The sequence below is a fragment of the Bufo gargarizans genome, chromosome 8 (genome assembly GCF_014858855.1).
Source record: "Bufo gargarizans isolate SCDJY-AF-19 chromosome 8, ASM1485885v1, whole genome shotgun sequence".
In the NCBI taxonomy this organism is placed as follows: Eukaryota; Metazoa; Chordata; class Amphibia; order Anura; family Bufonidae; genus Bufo; species Bufo gargarizans.
In genome coordinates, this window is record NC_058087.1 from 62,145,072 (window position 1) to 62,167,918 (window position 22,847).

At 42.7% G+C, this 22,847-nt stretch overlaps 1 protein-coding gene across 1 annotated transcript in view; it reads right to left on the reverse strand.

Moving 5' to 3' along the window:
• Positions 1-1,410: 1,410 nt before the first annotated feature.
• VWC2L (von Willebrand factor C domain containing 2 like) overlaps positions 1,411-22,847 on the reverse strand; it is a 213,835-nt gene continuing 192,398 nt past the window's right edge. Inside the window, exon 4 of the mRNA XM_044305101.1 lies at positions 1,411-6,874. Within this exon, the coding sequence (XP_044161036.1) occupies positions 6,726-6,874 (149 nt within the window). The 3' untranslated portion in view covers positions 1,411-6,725. The remainder of the gene's footprint in view (positions 6,875-22,847) is intronic.

The following is a 22,847-nucleotide window of genomic DNA, read 5'->3' on the forward strand; positions in this document are numbered from 1 at the left end:
TTTATGAGTATCTTGCAGGTGACAATGATATTTAGTTGTGTTACAGTGAGTTCAGTTGTATAGATTTGTCATTTTGTTATCTTATGGAGTCTCACAATTTAATATTTTTCTCTTCTGCTCCTCTCTTTAGAGATTTTGGTTTAAAGGCTATAAACCCCTTGATGGCAAATAGTTTTATGTTTGTATTTTACTCATTTTTGGCTAAAAATATTTTTTTCAATAGGTCCTTTTTAAAAGTATTTAAGCAGTTTTTGTGTTACAAGGTTACATTTCAGCCTAGCTGTAGAGGATCCTCAATCCAGTTTTCCAGTCCCATCATGCTGCTGTTCTGTTGGCTATGTATACAGTCCCATCATGTTGCTGTACTGACTGCTATGTAGAGCCCTTATGAGTAAAGTGCAATCATAACAAAATTACCCATGAAGGTGTTTTTCATAGCCTTTAAAGGGCATCTGTCAGCAGATTTGTAATAATGGAGCCTCTGCTCTCTCTGCAACTGCCGAGCCCTCCGCACTTTGACAGGGCTAGGCGTGATGTTTTCAGATGCACTTTAACTTGTAGCTACGTGCATACAAGAGCTGGACTGTCAGAATATTTAGACTATCAGACACTAGATTAAAGAATTTTCTCTGTCTAGCAATCTGTAGACTGACTACCCCTCTGGAACACCATTTTTAATGGGTTTAAAGGGTGACTGAGTTTTGAGAAAACTTTTGATATGTCATAGATGAGCACTATTCTCTATCATTATCTCTATTTCCGGCAGTCCCATAGCGTTAAATGGAGAGGTGGCTGTGCATGCGCGGTGCTCTTTCCATTCACCACTATAGGACCTCAGAAAATAGTTAAGTGTGCTTTCCTTCACTTCGAGGACCCCATTCTAGAGATGGGAGCGAATCCCAGAGGTGGTAACCACAACCAATCTGATGTTGATGGCATATTCTAGCAATATGTCATCAATGCCTGAGATCGGCCAACTCCTTTAATGTGATTATATCTCAGCAGAGAAATAAGTTTCATATTTTTTATATAAATCGTAGAACTTTTTGAAAAGTTATATTAATTACGTAAAAACCCATCTGTAGCTGTCAATTGAGATTCATTTTATGTGAACTTTTGACACTTGTGCAACCAGGAGATCATAGATGAACCCTGCATTCTGGGATGCTTTGGCAAGTGCCCAAAGCCTTCAAGATTACTTCATATGTGACCAATAACAATGCTAAAAGAGTCTCGTGTGCAGTCATAAAGAGGAGTATTCACCCCATAACAACCAATCTGTAGACTGTAAAAAAACAAATTCACAGGAGTTCGTCAGAAGAAAATTATTATTATTGTATAGGACACTTTTATATTTTATATTTAACAAAATATTTTAATATATTTCTGTAATGCATCAAGTATTTTTCATATGGAACATCTCTGTATAGACAAGGCGACGGCTTTACATGACCTTTCATAGGCATGCTCTTGTTGCAGCCCATTGACACTGGGAAGTTGAGATCCAAGTAGCATAGGCGTATGTATCCATCTACTGTAACTGTAGAGTGTAATGGGTATCATTAGAGAGGTGGTAGGCATGTTGTGTGATAATGAAGGGATATGGACAGGAGTGGCAGTGCAAAATGGAAACTTTATTGATGTTTGTGTGCATAGGGTACAAGTGTTTGGTTTGAATTATTTGATGCCATGATCTGGATGCTAGTAAACATCTGGGTCATGGCATCAATAAATAGCTTAATTTGGGGCATAGGGGTGATTAGATGAGCAAGTTCTCATCTTTTTACTCCTTTACTGGATAAAAAAAGACCCCCGTATGTGACAGAGAGCAAATTTGCTTTCTGATTGATGGAGTAGAGGGTCTTGCGAGAGGGTATATTTTCTCTCCTCCTTGCAACTTGTCAACTTCCATATGCCCCCCTTCTTTCCTCATGCTTCAGCTGGTTGAAATCTCAGCCAGCTGAAAGTGAGGAGGGCTGCTTTAACCCTTCATATCTGGGGCTCTGTAGCAGCTAGAGATATAGTAGGGAGGTAGGGAGATATAGACTTTAAAAATGTGGTCAGAAGTGAATGAAGTTTTAAGCTGCCATCACTGCTGACCTGATTTCTAAAGGCTGTATCTCCCAATGTAGTGGGATAATGCTGCGATCCTGGTCTTCTTTTAAAGCTTATATTGCCAGCTTTCAAACTAGACCAGGCCTACATATCTATTTACCTCCTTTTCCCAAAGCCTGAGCAGAGCTCAGGTGATAGGATGCATACCTGTTGGTGGTGTTTTCAAATTTCTTTACCCAAATGATTAGGTGTGATTTACACATTATTGTTTTTTAGCATGTCGTACAATTGTCAATCACAAATATTTGTAAAAATGTGCAAACCTTTATACATTTGACATTGCTTTGAAGTTATTTGACCTATCATTTTTTGTTCACATTACAATATTTGATTGCAAAATATTAGCTGCTTTTTCGCCAGACTATTAAACTTAACGAAGAATAATCTGCATGCCATGGATAAAGGACAGACATTACCTCCACATAAGAATGAGAAAATGAAGACTTTTGAAATTACTGCATGGAAAGTACCATTTGCCTGAAGTGCTACATGGATACTGCTTTATGGTTATGACCATTATTTAGGCACTTCTATATGGTTAAAACTATTTTGGCACTGCCATGTGGTTGGCACCTCGGTTTGGGCACTACTATGTTTGGCACTGGAGTTTGTCTACTGACATATAGCTGTCACTGCTTTGTAGGCACAACTATAGGCACTAATACAGTATGTGGTTAGCAATACTACATGGACAATGCTATGTGACGTACACTAACATATTAATAACATTGCTATATGGGTACTACTACTATATGCGTTACAATTCATTATGACCACTACTAGGTAAATACTGCTACATTTTTTGCCCTCACTACTGTGTGTTCATTGTATTGCCAATCTTTGCATGACACCATTTTGTGGGCCCAAACTTCTGTGTGGACAGAAATGACTGTACATTAATATAACTGTCATTACTGGACATAAATGATGTGTGGGCAAAGTGCAACCATTTTTATATGTGAGCCTATTTCCTAAAGGGTCCATTCACACGTTTGTAGTGTATTGTGGATCCACAATACACCCAGCCAGCACCCCCATAGCACTGCCTATTCTTGTCTGCATTTGCGGACAAGAATAGAACATGTTAAATTTTTTGGGGGAGCCTCGGAACGGAAGATCGGATGAGGACAGCACACCACATCTCTTCCGGCCCCATAGGGAATGAATGCGTCCAGATTCATTCCGCAACAATTGCAGAACTGGATCCGGACCCATTCTACGGGCATGTGAATGGACCAAATGGGGATATATTGACTATAGTTTGTAATGTCATATACTGACACATTTAGATATCTCTCTCTTTACAGTATATTAACTCAACTCTCATCAAACTGAGATTTGACCACAACACTGAAAAAACACATTGCAGAATTATAGCAGGCAATGTAAATTGGCTATTCAATTTTGGCAGGGCATCCGAACAAGCCTTTTTACAAGGGCTAATGCCCAGTCAATTATTGGGAATGAACAAATCGTGAGTGGAGATTCTTTCATGGCAGCACATTCTTGTTTACACAGGATAATCTGCTCCTGGCAAACAATGATTTTATTTGCCGCATAAAAGGTGTGATCACTCAATGAATGAATATTTGCTCATTCATCGGGGGTTTAGCAGCACACTTACAGAGGAAGCATCAGGAATGAATGCTCTTCCCTGATAATTGCCCCATCCTTGGCCCATGTAAAGGGCCTTTAGTCACATGTGCCCAGGTCACCATAGAATCTTGATATAGCCATGGTTGTCAGACATTTTAGAATTCAATACAAGGCAGGAAGAGTCCTTTGTGCAATGTTTTTGTTAATAAGTATTTTTTGGATGAAACTTCAGTAACTAATAATCAGATGTATCTCCACTCAAGGTTTTCTTTTCGGAAGAGGTTTTGAGGCAGATTTGCCTTCAGGTTTTTCAGCCAAAGCCAGAAGTAGATCCAGCAAGAAGTATAGGTTCTTCCTTTATATTTCCAATTCATTTTGAATATTTTGAATCCACTTCTGACTTTGGGTGAAAAACCTGCAGGAAAATCTGTCTCAAAACCTCCTCCAACATATTCAGTGTGAACCTACCCTCAAAACCATACAATAACATAGTTGCTATATTAAATCTTAAAGGCCACTTTTACATGGACTGACTGAACCGTTCATTCCTGATTACTGCCTGCCCATCAGTAGAGGTGATATAGCTACTTGCTTAGAGATTTGTTCTTTCTGGGCAGTAGATTCCTGTTTACACATGATGACCTGCTGCTCAGAAACAGTGATTTTGGATGCCACGTTAACAATTCTTTCATCCAATGAATGAGTATTGGCTTGTTCATTGAGTGATCAGTGGCACATATAAACAGGACCGTTCTCGGGAACGAGTGCTCATACGAACATTCATTCCCGATAATCAGCCCAATAATCTGCTTGTGTAAAAGGGCCTTAAGTGAGATTTTTTGCCTCGTCCACAGATATCCTTTTCATAGCCCCTGATCAATATTAAATAGTGAAAAGCGGCAACAAGCTTCAAAAAGTGGAAAGTTGCAAAGCTAGACTGTTACACAATTTCATTGCAATCAAACAGCTAAATTTTGTTGTTCAAGGGTTTAGAAGACCTTTTGGATGACGTTATAATAGGCCTTCATTGCTGTTGACATTCTTAACAAATAACTTGAAGAACATGGTATAGTTGCACCTTTTGGTATGAATGGATGAGTTCTTCTAAAAATACACCTTGGCTATGTGACAAGATTTTTTTAAGATCAAAATGCTCTGATGCTCATATTAGGGGGGCTGCTTGGGTGAAAATGTGGGTATGTTTGGGTTCAGCTCTGAACCTGGACAACCCCTTTAAAAGTAAAAGTACATCAGGGGGTTACCTCACTTAGTTTGCGACTTTTGCAGAAGTCATACATAGTAAATGAGCCATAATCCAGGTCTAGTCTCATTTTTAGCTCTTAAACATAGACCACTGTAAAAAGTGGCAAGGAACGAAATGTCGCAAATTTAACCAACTGTTGTAAAAAATTCACAACTTTTTTTGACTACAAAACTGACATCACTGATTTGATAAAAGAGAGAGAAAGTTTTGAGGGTCAGACAGATCTGTTGGAAGGGATTCCACTAGATCTGAAAAACTTGAGGCCCCTCGGGTTTGTAGGAGTAGGGTTGAAATGAAGTAAAGCGCTAGATACTAAAGGCTGCTTGGGGTTTTTTCAGGTTGACAAGAGTGTCTGCCTGTAAAGGATATGGGAGTGTGCCGAACTAGGGGGACTGGTGGGTAATGGTACCACCCCAGTCTCGCCAGTTCTTGTGGAAACCCTTTTTAGCGCCAATAGTGGTAGGTCAGTGTCAAGCTACTCGGCTATATAGTGGATCTTACATCAACATAACATTTGTAAAAGAGTATAGTAAAAGATGTGTGGATATATATAAAAAATATATACACAGGATAAATGCCACCCCAGGACTGATTGTAAGTGGCTAGTACTCAGAAGCTTATGTACCCTAAAATTAATGTCATCCTCAAGAATATCTTGGATGAAAATAAGAGTGAATGAAGGATGGAACTAGTGGCTGGCCTAAAGCATTGATTAAAGCCAATTCTTCGGTGACAAAGTGGTCGGTTCCCCAGAGATAAATCTGATCATCATTCTACAAAAGCAATGTTTTCTTTTTTAGAACAATATACCGTATGCAAAAACGTTTCAAATAATTCTACTGTTTTCCTGAACTCAGTGCCCTGTTGATGCGGTACTGAGCTGTAGGCAAATATAGAGTATAGCTTACCAAATACAAGTTGTGTTCATTCAGGCACGAATGCATACCTTGTGCTCGAGATTAAAATATGAACAGACATTAAGTAGGATGTATGCTCTCCCCTGTAATTCATTTCTTAGGTAATTTATCTATGGTGCCTTCAGAATTCACCAAGTGCAGTAGAAGTCAACTGGTATACAGCCCTTGCCCTAATACAAACACAATCTACAATTAGATAATGGTTTCTAATTCAAAAGTTCCCCTACCGTAATTTTGATGTATGTAATGTATCTCAGCATTACCCCGAACAGTCTAGACTACTTCCTTACTTTGGTTAACCAATTACATGGGCACCCTACTATAATTAGAATTTAGCATTTTCATGTTATTTGGCATACAATGTATTTATTTTACTGTGGCTATGGAGTGGTCTAGTTTTGTGAATTTCTTTAGACCATATGAATAATTCAGAGCTAACAAACTATGGCTGGAAGTAACCTCAGACTCGAAAGAAAGAAAATATTTTTAGGTGAACTGGTTGGGAATCGATGAAATGGAACCAACGTTTCCTCACAGTGTCACACTAGAAAGTCTCAGCGTTCTGTTTGGTTAAACCTTGTCATAAAATTTGAAGCCGTCCCCAGAGGAGGACATTACGCGATGCAGAGCTCAGTGTGTGAAGTTCGTTGCTGTGTACATAGTTGAGCGAGATCCAGCACAGTCTACCACCTTTACATAAGGAGTATCCATTTTTGTGCCGTCATCCTTTGTACTGCTCTTGTCCAATATGCTTGGAGTCTTAAAAGTTTATCTAGTCCATGGACTTGAATGTAGAGGCAGCCCCTTACATATCTGGCATAGGCACAGCATGTCTATAGGGTTTGCTTCCCATGGCACTCTCTTTTTGAACACTGTGCTGGTTTCCACCAGTCCCCGTTGTGGCAGTGACAAATGTTACAATCATCCACTTTGACTTCAATCCCTGCTGGGATTATAGTGGTGCCTGCAAAGCAGTTAGGTCCTGAAAATGGAAAAAATGTCAGAATTAAAATTGGATCAACTGGTCCAATACATCTGAATACAATGAACGTGCCACAAACACAAGACTGTCCTACATGGCCCAATATTCATAAGACTCGAGGTAACCAGAATATCCTCACATTATTAGAATGAATGGGAAATATTGATATGAACTGTGTTGTCCCATAAGACACTTTCCATAGGAAAGGGATAAGTGTCTTATCAGCAGAGGTCTGACCAATGGGGTCCACACCGATCACAAGAACCGGGGCCCATGCTCCCCCATTTGAATGGAGTGTCAGTCACACATGCACACTTCAGTACATTCAGCTCTATGAGGACACCGGAGATAGCTGAGTACAAGCACTTGGCTACCTCTGGCAGTCTCATAGAGTTGAATGGAGCGGCAGAATGGTGGGCATGCCGCTCCACTCAAGCAGAGAGCATGAACCCCTAGTATCTTGATTGGCAGGAACCCAGGTGGTTGGACCCCCGCTGATCAGACACTTAGCCCCTGGGGTTGTCCTGGATTAGAGAAACATGGCTGCTTTTTCCCAAAAACAGCACATCACCTGTCCATGGGTTGTGCCTGGTATTACTGCTCAGCTGCATTGAAGTGAATGGGACTGAGCTGCAATACCACATACAAACTGTGAACAGGTGTGGTGCTGTTGTTTGGAAGAAACCAACCCTATTTTTCTGATCCTGGGTAACCCCATTAGGCTACTTTCACATCTGCGTTGTGCTGTCCGTCCGGTTTTGAGATCCGGCACAGGCTCTCAAAACCACAGAACAACGCTTCAGTTTTGTCCCCCATTCATTGTCAATAGAGATAAAACGAAACAAACCAGAAAGGAGTGCACCAGAATGCATTCCGGTTTGTTGCGTTCCCATGCTGGACCCAAAAACGCTGCAAGCAACATTTTTGTATGCGGCATGGAAAATTGAAGAAGCTGGCTCCAGCACCAAAAAGATCAGTTTTTGGCGGAAACAAAAAAAAAAAAAAAAAAAAAAAAAAAAACACATCCGGCGCCTATTGACTTAAAATGGTTTTAGTGCTGGATCCGGTTTCTTCATTTTCGATATAGTACAATGGCATTCGTTCAGAATCGATGCAGCCAGTTGTATTATTATAAAGGGAACGTTTTGCTGTGGTTTTGAGATCCCATGCTGGATCTCAAAACAGGACAGTAAGAGCCCAGATGTGAAAGTAGCCTAAGTTTGTAAAGCCTCATTCACACGTCCGTGTCCGTGCTCAAATCTGTGAGAAGGTGGTCAGTGATGCATTCGTGAAACTGTCCGTGAAGGATCCGTATTGGGTTCCGTTTTTTGCTGTCCGTGTGCCATCTGTGTTTCACTGCTTAGCTGAAAAATTATTTTCAAAGCATCTCTTCCTAATGATCCGTGAAATACGTAAGGCATCCGTGTTGCATCTGTGGTTTTCACGGACCCATAGACTATAATGGGCGTGATGGATCAGTGAACACGGACAAAATAAAGCATGCTTCTGTGCTAAAAAAAACTGACCCACGGACTGTGCTAAAACACTGAATACACAAATTCAAATGAATGGTGATGTGTGCTGTCTGTGGTACAGCACACGTCCGTGGAACACTGACATGTATGAGGCTTAAGGAAATTAGTGTCTAGTCAATGAGATTTTAAATGATGATTGACAGATGCAGATGGAAGGACATCATTAGAAGCCGAAGCAAAATGACTGTAAATCATGTTACATGGCACGGTTTATATATTACATGAGCCACATTGTTTTGGCACTAACTTAGGATTTTAGAGTATTTGGGATTTATTAAGTGCTAAAAATCTTGCCAGGTATGCCCAGACCAAGCTTTGATTTAATATTCTCATCAGGTTAGCCAGAAATTTGTCACTGACCTAGAGCAACCAATAAAGAGCTGGCCATTGTCTCCTGAAAGTTGTAGAATGGCAATACATTAGTGATAGGTTGCTGTGGTAAAATGTATCTGTATATCGCCACCTGCTGTTTATTTTTTTCTTATTTCTTTGACCTGCTCACTGCGATGGCCGCACATGCTCAGTTTCATCCTTCAACCGCCTCCTGAGCTGTGATAGGGAGAGCATGGACACGCCTCCTGAGCTGTGATAGGGAGAGCATGGACACGCCTCCTGAGCTGTGATAGGGAGAGCATGGACACGTCCCCTGAGCTGCAGCAGAAAGGACACTACCTTGAGCTTTTCCGCTTGATATATATCTAGCAGAGCAATGAATGGGGAGATCTCTGGACTCATTGCCATGTACTGTATGAAACGGATTGCCATGTACTGTATGACTTTCATTTTTAAAGGGATTCTGTCACCTCGTTTTAGCTTATAGAGATGCGGGAATGCACGGCTAGATCGCCGCTAGCATGTCCGCAATATACCTGTCCTATAGGGCTGTGTGCTTTTATTGTGTTTAAAAAAAAATGATTTTCTAGATATGTAAATGACCCTGGTAAGGAGGAGCCCAAGGGGCTGTACTAACCTTCTTGGAGCCCAGCCACGCCCTCCTGTGAAGGAGTCCAGCACCGCCTATGTCCTCCGAATCTCCTCCTAGCTCACAGTTAGATTGCCGTAATCTCGCCATGTGCGAGCTCGCAGCATGCGCAGTGCCGGTATTGTATTCCTTCCCTGTGCTCGCATCAGCCTCAGGGAAGGAACTGCGCATCGCGAGATTACGGCAATCTAACTGTGAGCAAGGAGGAGATTCGTGAGTACAGGCGGTGCTAGGCTCCTTCTCAGGGGGCCGTGGCTGGGCACGAAGAAGGTTACAGTCCCTTGGGCTCCTTATCAGGGTCATTTACATATCTATAAAATCATTTTTTAAACACAATAAAAGCACACAGCCCTATTGGACAGGTATATTGCGGACATGCTAGCGGCGATCTAGCCGTGCATCTCCGCATCTCTATATGGTAAAAAGAGGTGACAGAATCCCTTTAACATTAGTCATGGAATAACCGTTTTAATAAAAAGGAATCTCTAAACCAGGCACCTAGTTATCAAGACTAAGCTGGATCTAATAGTGGCAGGACCTAAGTTTACATATGCACTGCAGCTGCTTCAGTATGCTACATGTTTGCAGAGTATGTATAAGCTTTGACAGTCCAATCTCTATAGGGACCAAGGGTCAATAGAATTCACTGACGTGCAGAGAATGGAAAAAGGGACAAGATTATAGCAGTGTCCTAAAATGTGACAGTTTCTGTCCTCCCAAATATGTTTACAATTTTTCAAAGTATAATAAACATTTAGCTTTTTACTATAAAAAACTATGCACGTACAGTACCGTGTGAGGGAAACATCTGGACACACACCTTTAAAGGGGTTTTCCAAGACTTAAAGGGGTTGTCTGAGTTATGAAAAAAAAAAAGATATAGCACAGAAAATCTGATGGGCAGCAATATATAACTGAGCTAAGCAAGTTTTAAGCAAAAAAAAAAAATATATATATATTTCCTCATTTCCCTGGTTCTCTTCTGGCCCTTTGTTTACATGCAATAAAAACAATCTCTGCCCCTCCCCCTGCTCTGCAAAGAGAGTGAAGACAAGAGCTGCCCTGAGTGACATGTCTGCCTGCTGGGAGACTCAGCAGCATGTTGTATGTGTAGAACTACAAGTCCCAGCTGTATAATGACACTGCTAAGGTAGTGAATACAAGTGCTGCCCTGAGTGACATGTCTGCCTGCTGGGAGACTCTGCAGCATGTTGTAAGTGTAGAACTACAAGTCCCAGCTGTATAATGACACTCCAATACACACAGGATCTTCCCCCTACCTTCTTGTGCAATGCTCTCTCTAGTCCTTCAGCTCCAGTGCCCAGTATTGTCTCCTCACTGCCTGCTGCAGCTAGCCAGTATGTGCAGCTGAAGGGGTTAAGAATCCCAGCAAAGAGTAGACAGCAGTGAAGGGGGCGTGGCCAGCACAGTAACGTCTCGTTTGCAGGCTTGTAAATAAAGTTTATCAGAGCAGGGAGAGAAGCTGACATCACAGGTCATGTGACCCTCTGTGAAATCTGAGAAACCAGCCACTGGAGATAAAGTGAGTTAATTGGAAAGCTGTTACATTTGCCCAGTTAGGAACATAGAACAAAAAAATAACTCGGACAACCCCTTTAAATACTGATGAGCTATCCTTTGGATCTCTCAGTATCTGATCGGTGGGGTTCTGACACCCGGGAACCCCTGCTGATCAGCTGCTTGAAAAGGCAGTAGCGCCGCAGCGTTCTCTCAGCTTTTCTTAGGCCAAGTGACGACACATCTGTCACGTGGCGTTCATCAGTCATGTGGCATAGCGCAGCTCAGCACCATAGAAGTGACTGGGGGCTGAGCACGATACAAAGCACAGTCGCTATACAATGTGCGGCGCTGTGCTTAGTAAGCTGCGAGAAGGCCGCGGTGCTCACAGGAGCGCTTGTGCCTTATTAAACAGCTGATCGGCGGGGGTCTGGGGTGTCGTACCCCCTCATCAGTGTTGAAGCCCTAGAAAACCCTTTTAAGGGTCCATTCACATGTCCGCAAAATGGGTCCACATCCATTCCGCAATTTTGCGGAACGGGTGCGGACCCATTCATTTTCAATGTTGCCGCAAAAGATGCGGACAGCACACAGTGTGCTGTCCGAATCCGTACTTCTGTTCCGCGACCCCGCAACAAAAATAGAGCATGTCCTATTCTTGTCCGCAGACACGGACAAGAAAAGGCATTTCCATTATAGTGGCAGCCATGCACGGTCCGCAAAATGCGGAACACACATGGCCAGTGTCTGTGTTTTGCGCATCCGCAGTTTGTGGATCGCAAAACACTTGCAGACGTGTGAATAAACCCTAAGGCTGAGTTCACACTTCAGTTATTTGGTCAGTTATTTCCATCAATTATTGTGTGTCAAAACCAGTAGTGAAGCCTACACAGAGATACGATATAATGGAAAGATCTGCACCTGTTCTGTGTTTTATGACCTGGTTTTGTCTCACAATAACTGTATAAACTCAACCTAACTAGTGTAATTTGTAGAAAACTGACTTCCAAGTGAAAGTATTGGGAATACATAAATTGAGAGGGAGACTGCATTAGTTAAATGTTTTCGGGCCGCCATTTTGAAATACGCCATATTGAATTCAGCTCAGGTTTTTCCAATGGGAAGGGGGTCATGTGATGTATGAGTCTGAAGTAGAATGAACTCATATTGCACAATACGGCTCACCTGAAATGGCATCCGGGAGAATACTGGATACAAAGAAAATATCATGTAAAGCACTTTAGGAAATTGACAGGTGCAGGTAGTGTAAATGTGATCACGCCTGGCAATGCCAATCAAAGTGCAGAGGGTACGCCAGTTGCAGAGAGATCAGAGCCTTTAGGTGTAACGGCAACGCCCCCTTTGCTCCTAGATGCTCATTTGCATATACTAAATGCGGACACATATGAACATGGGACCAACACAGATGCCTTCAGCTGCCAAGTGCACATGTAACAGGTCAGCCAGTGTGATAGGTACAAATCTGCTGACAGATGCCCTTTAATAGTAAAAATATACATGTTGGGTATTTGATGGCGCAAATAATCATATAAAGCTTTTCTGATAATCGGTACCTAATATTTTATAGGCTCTGTGCAAGTGTGTGATTGAATGTCAACTACTTGTAACAAGATGTGCTAGAATGGAGTCTGTAGCATGGCCCTGAAACGGTCATGTCTAACATTAGGCCCCTGTATGAGCCCTGATGCAGATCAGGTAGCAGGATGATCAGAGACAGAGGCCTCGATTTAGACAAAGCAATTCTTGTAGCTCAATGATGCATTTTTAATGTTACTGTATAAAGTGTACAAGGCGTGCAATATTGTAAGGGGTATGCCCATGTAGCTGTGACCAGGAATATGGCTTAGCAACAAGCCAGAGCTCCTCTCCATCTTTCAGTGGGCACCCTCCGCACACGTAACTTTCTATTTTTTCGCTCTTAATCTCTTTTTACTGTACTTGTAAATCTTATACTAAGTAAACTCTCCACTTAAAACTTTGCAGCCTGTTAGACACAAGGCTTTTGCCTACAGAAGTGGCGATTTCCTTATATTCCCAAACTCATAATGACACGTACAATAAATGTATTTTGTCGATTTAGGGAAATTATACAGGTATAAAAAATAAAATAAAAATATGATGGAAATTGCATTTTTCAGGTATTCTGCCATTATAAAGAAATCACAAATTAAAAAATAATTTATATATAAATGATTAATAAAAATCTTATCAGACAAAAAAAGAAACTAAGGAGCTGTGTAAATGTAAAAACATAGAGATTACAGCATTCTCTCATTCATAACCTAAGGACAAAACTGAATTGGTCGATGAAGAAGTTGTCTGCGATTTACTCATTTATCGCGCTCCTCCCACTCAGCAGGACCTATGAAGGGAACTGCACTTACCTGCTTCCCACTGCTTGGTTCCAGCTCCATGGGTACCAGGATGTCTTCACTGTACTCCCATCATGGATGCGGTCACATAGGCCAATGCAGCCAAGGACTGGTCTTCTGTGGTGACGTGTCCCCAAGAGACATGTGACCAAGCAGTGACGTGCCACTTGGGGACACATCATCACTGAGGCCAGTCATTGGTTGCAGTGGCCAATGTGACCACGTTTATGTAGGAAGTTTACAGGTGGGGAACCCGAAGTCCAGTGACGATAGCCCAGTAGTTGGAATTTAGTGATAGGGAGCAGGTAAGTATAGTTCCTTCACAGATCACTGTGTGTGTGTGTGTGTGTGTGTGTTGCGAGGAGAGGGGTGAATTTAAAAAATTCATAAAAACTTGTGTAAATAGCAAATTTTTAAATCACTTTATCTAAAAAACATGCCTGCATCCACCTGAAAAAGGCTGTCAACTCATGACGACTAGGGGTCTCACTTCCACCTTATTTGCAGTCCACTGAGCATTGTCAGGCAAGATCCGTCCCTAGCAACATTGACACCACCGAGGAAGTGCAGGCGTGTCAAAGCTAGCTAAGATTCTGAGCCTGATAAAAGAACTGCTTCTACACAGCTTCTGAACATGACAGAAATGTCCTGCCTTTCTGTAAGTGTGATCTCTCCTGTCTTATTTATTCTGTGAGTGTCACCTGGAGCAGAAAATAAACAGTGGGAAGTAAGGGAAAGTACGTCACAACAGTACAGTGCTGGCAGATTTCATAGAAGGGAGGCACCCACTGCTTGTGAGAGAAGTTAATTTAGCTGTGCAGCTAAAACAGAATAATATAGCTGAAAAAGACATTAGGACAGCCCCAAAAAGACCTCTCAAGTCCTTTACAGTTATGATTGTACAAAAAAGCACAGCAATTATTCTTTTACTCAGGTATGTTTTAAAGTGTAACTGCCTTTCTATTTTGTATTTGTGCAATGTGTAGTGGCAGTGATACTGACCATTTTTGTAATATACTTTAATTACTAAAATTGTCAATTTCTATTAAAAAAATTGCTCTAAAGTGGCCCATTTTGAGACTTAGCAACGCTCCTCTGTCTTCTGTTTACATAACACAGTCAATGTTCAGCACGTCTCCACTGTTATGTAAACAGAAGACAGAGGAGCGTTGCTAAGGCTCTAAAATTGAGCACGTTAAAGCTATTTTTGAACAAAAATGTATGATTTCAGTAATTAAAGTATATTACAAAAATAGTTAGTATCACTGGCCCTATATATTACAAAAATAAATAAAAATTGGCAGTTACACTTTAAGGCTTCATTCATATCTGCACCAGAGTAAATAAAAAAAATTGGACAAAATAGTGCAGCACGCAGCTCTATTTTGTCTGGTAAAACGCCGGACTCCCTGATGAAATTATAGTCAATTGGGGCCATCAGGCCATCATTTTTGATGTTCTGCTCCTATGAGAGAGGAGAACAATATAAATCAATAAGGGGGATGTGCACATGTTAATAAATGTTTGCCAGTCTCCATACAAATCTTACACATCTACTGTAACTCAATCAAGGATAATACATTCAAGTGCTCTTTATACTAAGGAAAAGCAAAGATATTAGCATTGTGGGGCTTTACTGCTCTCCATACGATTCTATAATAATGATTTTCTCAGAAAAAAGTACTTGTGAAACATTATTAACTACTACCAATCGGTGCACAGTCTATGACTGCCGAGAATGGATAATAGAAGTAATAAATCATTATGTGAGAATTCTGCAGTATCCTGGTAGAGGGGGAGGCAGGGCTACATGTGTGAACACTAACTTACTAACTACTTATTGTGTTCGGGGATAGCTTTGTAATCCAATGCAGGCGCACTGGTACTGGCTGTCTGCGCTACACACCGTATAATACATCATTCTCTTCCTGAGCTTGCCTGATGAATGGTAGCATGTCAACTTTCTGCAAAAAAAATTTGCATATCTTCATTTGTTACATTTGTCAAATGGTAATATAGGTAGCTTTCTGTATATCGGTGTTAAAATGTCTTTAAAATTGAAAGGTATATGAATCTTAAGAAAAAATAACGCTGAAAATTAGACGTTAATTTGTCCTGTTGTAATTTGTGCTAAAATGATTAGACGGCATAGAAAAGAGGTGAAAATGGTCACTCTGTGGTTACATAGCCTTCTTTTGAAACTTTCTTTAGTTTCTTTTTTCGCTTTTGAAATTGCTTTATTTTTTATTTTTTTTCATAGACAAATAAAGAAACATCATGACAGAAAAGAACCAAATGCCAAAGTACATTTGAAAAGATGAAAGCTTTTGCTTTAGATATTACAAATTGCAAGACCATTAAGACTCATAAAATCAAATGGCCTAAAAACAAAGGATGTAAGGAAACACAAGATAAATCGAAAGGGGGGGGGGGGGGGGTCAGGAGGAGTCTTCAAGTATGGTGTGAATACCAATGGGAGGAGTAGTGTCTGTCTCAAAAGTATCCTATTTTGGATATCAGAAATGGGATGTCAACTTGTCACTGGGAATATAAGTATTTTCTATGGGGACTAGATCAGGGATATTCAACCTGCGGCCCTCCAGCCTTTGTAAAACTACAACTCCCATCATGCTCTGCTGTAGGCTGATAGCTGTGGGCTGCCCAGGCATGCTGGGAGTTGTAGTTTTGCAACAGCTGGAGGGCCGCAGGTTGGGAATCCCTGGACTAGATGTTTGCTTACACTTCATGGATTCCATTTTTCTAATGAACAAATATATATATGTGTCAACTGTAGCTACATGCTAAAAGGGGAGACATTCACACACCCAGTACTGAAGACCCAATTTGAAATTAGACATTTCTTGACCTGTGATAGTTCATTTGTGATTTATCTTTTGTCTTGCCCCTGCAATCTTTTTTATGTAGGGGAAACCATCTGTGAGGTCAAGACCAGAATGAACTATCACAGGTACTCGATCCGTCAAAAGAGGAGAGACCTCCCGGTGCCGAAGCACTTTGTTGAGGCTGGGCACAGAGAGAGGGACCTCAAATTTAGGGTGATAGACCATATCCCCCCAGTTAAAAGGGGAGGTAACAGGGAAAGATTATTGAAACAACGTGAGATCATGTGGATACATAGATTACATACACTGAAGCCGGATGGCCTCAATGCTGAATGTAGATGGGAACTGTATGGATGAGGGATACGTGTAGTGCTCATTAACGTGGGGGCCCTCGACCATTCTGTCTGGTGTAGGGGATACATAACAGTGCTCGCTTTCTTGAGAATATAACTACTGTGTATTGATACGTTATTTCATTCATTTCAGATCATTCTGATTAGCTCGATGAACCTTTTTCTATGTATTGGATGGAGCCGCCCTATGAATTTGAATATGGATATGACAGTGACCATCGTGTGGAGACATGCGGGACGGCGATTGATTGCCTGGGATGGTTACATAGTGCACACTATGTCTAATATTGTTTTATAGCGGTCTAAATATAATGATGGTGTATGTTACCTTACCGGCCACACACCCTTGAGTTGGTGATATGATATACACGATATCATGTTATGTGTAGGTAGATGGGAGGGGTGTGTCCCATTATAACCACACACCATGAAAGTTTAGTGGTGATGGCCACGGGGGACGATATAATCGCTTAGGCTAATGGCTGAGTTCGATTTTATTCCCCCTTGGCCCTCTCCAAGTACCCTTGGGTGCGCTTCTATTTTGGACTATGTGCACATGTACACGTTCGGGCCGCGGTGTGATCGTCCGCCTGTCCAAACACATTCACATTACCATGGTTACTAAACATGCCCCGCCTGTGGTGCGACTGATGCCGAGTCACATGGTCTGGCCTCCCTCCCCTCGCTGCGGCTGCACCTACGGTGTGCTCTAATGGATGACGCTGCGGTTCATGGAGACATCACGTGGGAGCGCAGCGGCGTCGGGGGCGTGGCCAGAGACGTCTGGCCCGGCGCATGCGCACCGCCGACGAGGGGACGCCAACTTTGGCGGCGTGGTAATGTCCATATGTGGTGAGCTCCTTCCTGATTTTAATATGTAATAAGGTACAGCTGTAAGGACAGCAGATGATTTTAACCCTATATGCAGCTAGCACTTTTGCATAGTGTTTACTTGTTGTAATGGACACGGATTCTATATATATCATAGATGCACATAAACATTTATGCACACTGCCTTGTTTTGATTTTATTATGAACACATTTGTACGCTCTAGCATGAGTATAGTTTTTAATGTTTATTATACACTAATGTCATGTGACGATGTAGTCAGAGATCATGTGACTAGATTGAAAACATGTGTAATCACTGATTGTAATTCACTTGTATTGGAGTGTGGGTATATATACCCTGTCATATGCACTGTTATGTAGCTTGATAAAGGCCTCATTGAGCAGGCCGAAACGTCGCTTGGATTAAAGTTTGGGGTCTTCACCCGTTCACTGAAAGCTGGAAGTGCTGCCTCGTTATTTATTTATTATATATATATATACATACAGTATCTCACAAAAGTGAGTACACCCCTCACATTTTTATAAATATTTTATTATATCTTTTCATGGGACAACACTGAAGATATGACACTGTGATACAATGTTAAGTAGTCAGGGTACAGCTTGTGTAACAGTGTAAATTTCATGTGCCCTCAAAATAACTCAACACCCAGCCATTAATGACTAAACCGCTGGCAACAAAAGTGAATACACCTATAAATGAAAATGCAGAAATTGTGCCTAAAGTGTCAATATTTTACACCTTTATTTTCCAGCACTGCCTTAACTCTCTTGGCCATGGAGTTCACTAGAGCTTCACAGGTTGCCACTGGAATACTCCTCCATAACGACATCACGGAGCTGGTGGATATTAGAGACTTTGCACTCCTTCACCTTCCTTTTGAGGATGCCCCACAGATGCTGAATAGAGTTTAGGTCTGGAGACATCATTGGCCAGTCCAGCACCTTTAGTTTCTTTAGCAAGGCAATGGTCTGGAGGTGTATTTGGGGTTGTTATCATGTTGGAATACTGCCCTGTGGCCCAATTTTCAACGGGAGGGGATCATGCTATGCTTCAGTATGTCACATTACATGATGGCATTCATGGCTCCCTCAATGAACTGTAGCTCCCCACAGCCGGCAGCACTTATGCAGCACCAAACCATGACACTCTCATCACCATGTAAGCAAGACACACTTGTCTTTGTACTCCTCACCTGGTTGCTGCCACACATGCTTGACACCATCTGAACCAATTAAGTTTATCTTGGTTTCATCAGACCACAAGACATGGTTCCAGTAATCCATGTCCTTAGTTTGCTTGTCTTGAGCAAACTATTTGCAGGCTTTCTTGTGCATCATCCTTAGAAAAGACTTCCTTCTGGGTCGACAGCCATGTAGACCAATTTATTGCAGTGTGAGGCTTATGGTCTGAGCACTGACAGGCTCTGCAGAAATGCTGGCAGCACTTATATGTCTATTTGGAAAACATACCAAAACCTCTGGATATGGCGAGGCCTGTTCTGAGTGGAACCTGTCTTGTTAAACTGCTGTATAGTCTTGGCCACCATGCTGCAGCTTAGTTTCAGGGTGTTGGCAATCCTCTTATAGCCTAGGCCATCTTTACGTAGAGCAACAATTCTTTTTTCAGATCCTCAGAGAGTTCTTTGCCATGAGGTGCCATGTTGAACTTCAGTCACCAGTATGAAAGAGATAACACAAAATGTAATACACTTGCTCCCCATTCGCACCTGAGACCTTATAACACTAGTGAGTCACATGACACGACGGAGGGAAAATGGCTAATTTGGCTATTTTCACTTAGAGGTGTACTCGCTTTTGTTGCCAACGATTTAGACATTAATGGCTGTGTGTTGAGGTATTTTGAGGGCACACCAAATTCACACTGTTATACAAGTTGTGCACTGACTACTTTACATTGCATCAAAGTGTCATATCTCCAGTGTTGTCCCATGAAAAGATAGAATAAAATATTTACAAAAATGTGAGGGGTGTACTCCTTTCTGTGAGATACTGTATATATATTCCACTGGAAACTTTCACTAATAATTAGGTTATACTTATAATAGAGCTATGACTACATGGATCCCCATAATGGAGCCATGGCCACTATGATGGATCCACATAATGGAGCCATGACCACTATGGTGGATCCACATAATGGAGCCATGGCCACTATGGTGGATCCACATAATGGAGCCATGGCCACTATGATGGATCCACATAATGGAGCCATGACCACTATGGTGGATCCACATATAATGGAGCCATGACTACTATGATCCAAATACTGGAGCCATGGCCAGTATGATGATTCAGTTTCCAAATTTCCTGAATTTAAACCTGAATTATAAGTTTAATAGGGTTAGTTGGGGGTTCCAGTATTTTGACAATTGGCCATCTTCATGGAAGCCTAGATGGAATTTAAGTGGCAGACACAAATAGCAGAGGGCTCCCATGGAAGAATATTCCACCAGTAACTGTTAGGCCCCATGCACACGGCCGTTGTTCACGGCCGTGTGCGGGCCGTGGAACCGCGGCCTGGATCCCTTCCTGTGAGCTGGAGCGCACGGCGTCACTGGTTGCTATGACGCCGTGCGCTCCCTGCTGCCGGCACAGTACAGTAATACACTGGTATAGATCATACCAGTGTAGTACTGTATTGCGGCGGCAGCAGGGAGCGCACGGCGTCATAGCAACCAGTGACACCGTGCGCTCCAGCTCACAGGAAGGGATCCAGGCCGCGGTTCCACGGCCCGCACACGGCCGTGAACAACGGCCGTGTGCATGGGGCCTTAGTCATTAAATTCTTTAGCTCAGTTCCTTAGAGGGATTTTTCTTCTTTTGGATATTGATTACCTACTGTATCTTCCTGATGAGCACCTGTGAATATGTAACCGCACACAAACCCAGAAGCAGAAGGCTCTATCCACTGTTATATTTCGAGCTCCAGAAGTTGCCTGAAACAGCTTATCAGTGGTGGTGCTGGGTGTTCGACCCCCACTAATCTGATATTGATGACTACAGATGAGCGAATTGACGTTGACGAAGTGGAATTCGATCCAAATTTCAGGAAAAATTCAAATCGCACCGAAGTCGAATTTCCTCATGCTTTGTGGTAACGAATAAAAATTTTTCCTAAAATAGCTGCCGCACGTGTTAGGACATGGAGCAAGGAACTTTGGGAACGAGGGATCACCCACAATGCCATGCATGCAGCCAATCAGCAGCCAGCCAGCCCCTGTAGTGTGACAACCCTATAAATAGCCTCAGCCATCTTGGATTCAGCCATTTTTCAGTGTACTTAGTGCAGGGAGAGATGTGACAGGCACTAGGGACAGTGCTAGGAAAGACTTTATTGTGCTGAAAAAACGATTTAGAAGTTCAGGGAAAGATTATTCAAGGTGTAGGGAAAGGATATCCACTATAAAGGGAGAACAGTGTCAAATAGGAGAGTGTACAGCCTGGGTAATAGGAGTGATTCTATTACACCTTGATGCACTAACTGGGGATCTAAATTGCTGTTATACTGCTGCTTTTAGGTTTGCAATATATGATAGCTCAGTAAACCTTGTTATTGGGGTGCAAGTGCTGTGTGATACAGCGATTTATGGAGTGTATTAATAGGAAATATACGTACGTCCTATTAGCCGTTCTGCGGTTAATTTACATTGTTATAGGTTTTTTGGGGGGTGTATTAATAGGAAAAAAAATATGTCTTATTTGCCGTTCTGCGGTGAAGTTACATTGTACTACAGCCTTTTTTGGGGTGTATTATTTTACTTTTAATTTAATTATTTTATTATACAGTGTGACAAGCCCTTCATAGGGAATGGGCAGTGGCCAAAATGTTTATGTCGCAGGCAGAAGTAGCAGCAGAAGAAGGGGGTGGCAGCATGAGTCGTAGCGAGAGGCCTGAGGTCCCAGTGTCATCTAGCGGTCGTGTATTGACCAGCAACCCAGCGGTTCTTGAATGGTTGACTCGGTCTTCAACTTCATCACAAGTGACATCAGACACCCCCAGCCAAAAGTCGGTGGGTTCCCCTGACACTACTCTTAGTTGGCATGGCCCAGGAGCAGGCCCTGTGCCCCCAACTGTCCTCAACCTGCCTCTGTCATTTTCGGTTCCCTCAACCCGAGAAGTATTATATGCCATAGGCTCGGCTCCACTTTCCAGCAAGGACGAGCTACTAGAGGACAGTCAGCAGCTACTGCCCAGCCGAAATCTTGAGGAGACATCCGCCACTTCCTTTGGTCGGCTGGCAAGTAGCGATGATGAGAATTGCGTGGGAGCTGTTGTTGCGAACGGTTAGGCTCCTGGCCCTGAGACCGTTGAGGGGAACATCAGTGACGTGCAGATAATAGCGGATGATGATGATGATGTATCTGATCGCACTTGGGAGCCGGGTGAAGAAGGGGCTTCAACATCATCAGGAAAAGAGGGTGGTAGCTTGCACGTGAGGCAGAAGTTGAAACAGAAAGGTGGTAGCATGGCCGTGAGTCAGCAGGGTGGCTGCAGTGGGAGGTCGGGAGCAAAACGTGCCCGGGGTAGACCACCCGCTTCGCAGGAGCCTACCTACTCGGAAAGTAGCAGTGCAGGGGTTCACAGAGACAACGGTAGCAGGTAGTCAGTGTGGAGTGTTGGGGGAAAAATGGCATACTCGGCAGTGTGGCCGATTTTTGTTAGGCCGCTGGAAGAGGTGAACATAGCAATTTGCCGAATTTGTGGGCAGAAGGTAAAGCGTGGCCAGGGTGCCAATGTTGGCACCACGGCCCTGCGTCAACACATGCAGCATCACCATAAAGTGGCCTGGGATAACCCTGGCTACGATGTGGTTGTCCAGCCTGCTGCAGCAACCGCTGCATCACCCAGTGGCACGCAGCCACTTTCATGCAGTCAAGGCTCCACCACCTCAGCCAAAGGGAACTGTCTGTCCTTCCCATCATCTACTGGTCCTGATGCTCCTGCTCCTCGTACTCCTACTCCTTGTTAGTCATTTTGTCGGCATTCGATCACCGAAGCGATTGCCAATAGACAACAGTATGCATGCACTCATCCAACAGCGCAGAAGCTGAAATGCTCCTGGACGAGTTGCTGGTTCTGCAGTCTCTCCCTTTCCAAGTGGTGGACTATGCACCTTTCAGAGAACTAATGGCTTGTGCCAAGCCGAGTTGGAGAGCCCCAAGACGTCATTTATTTGCGAAAAATGCAGTACCAGCCCTGCACACATATGTAAAACAGAAGGTTGGTCAGTCTTTGAGCTTCTCGGTGTCTGCCAAAGTGCACGGCAGCGCCGACATGTGGAGATGTAACTACAGTCATAGACAATATATGTCCTTTATGGCCCACTGGGTAAATGTGGTTTCCTGCCCAGCCACACCAGCAACTTGGCCAGGTGATGCCGTTTCCGCCTCCATGTTCTCAAGCCGTTGGTCCTGCGACAATGTCTGCCTCTGCCTCCTCACTCTCCACAGTGTCATCAGCCTCCACTGCAGG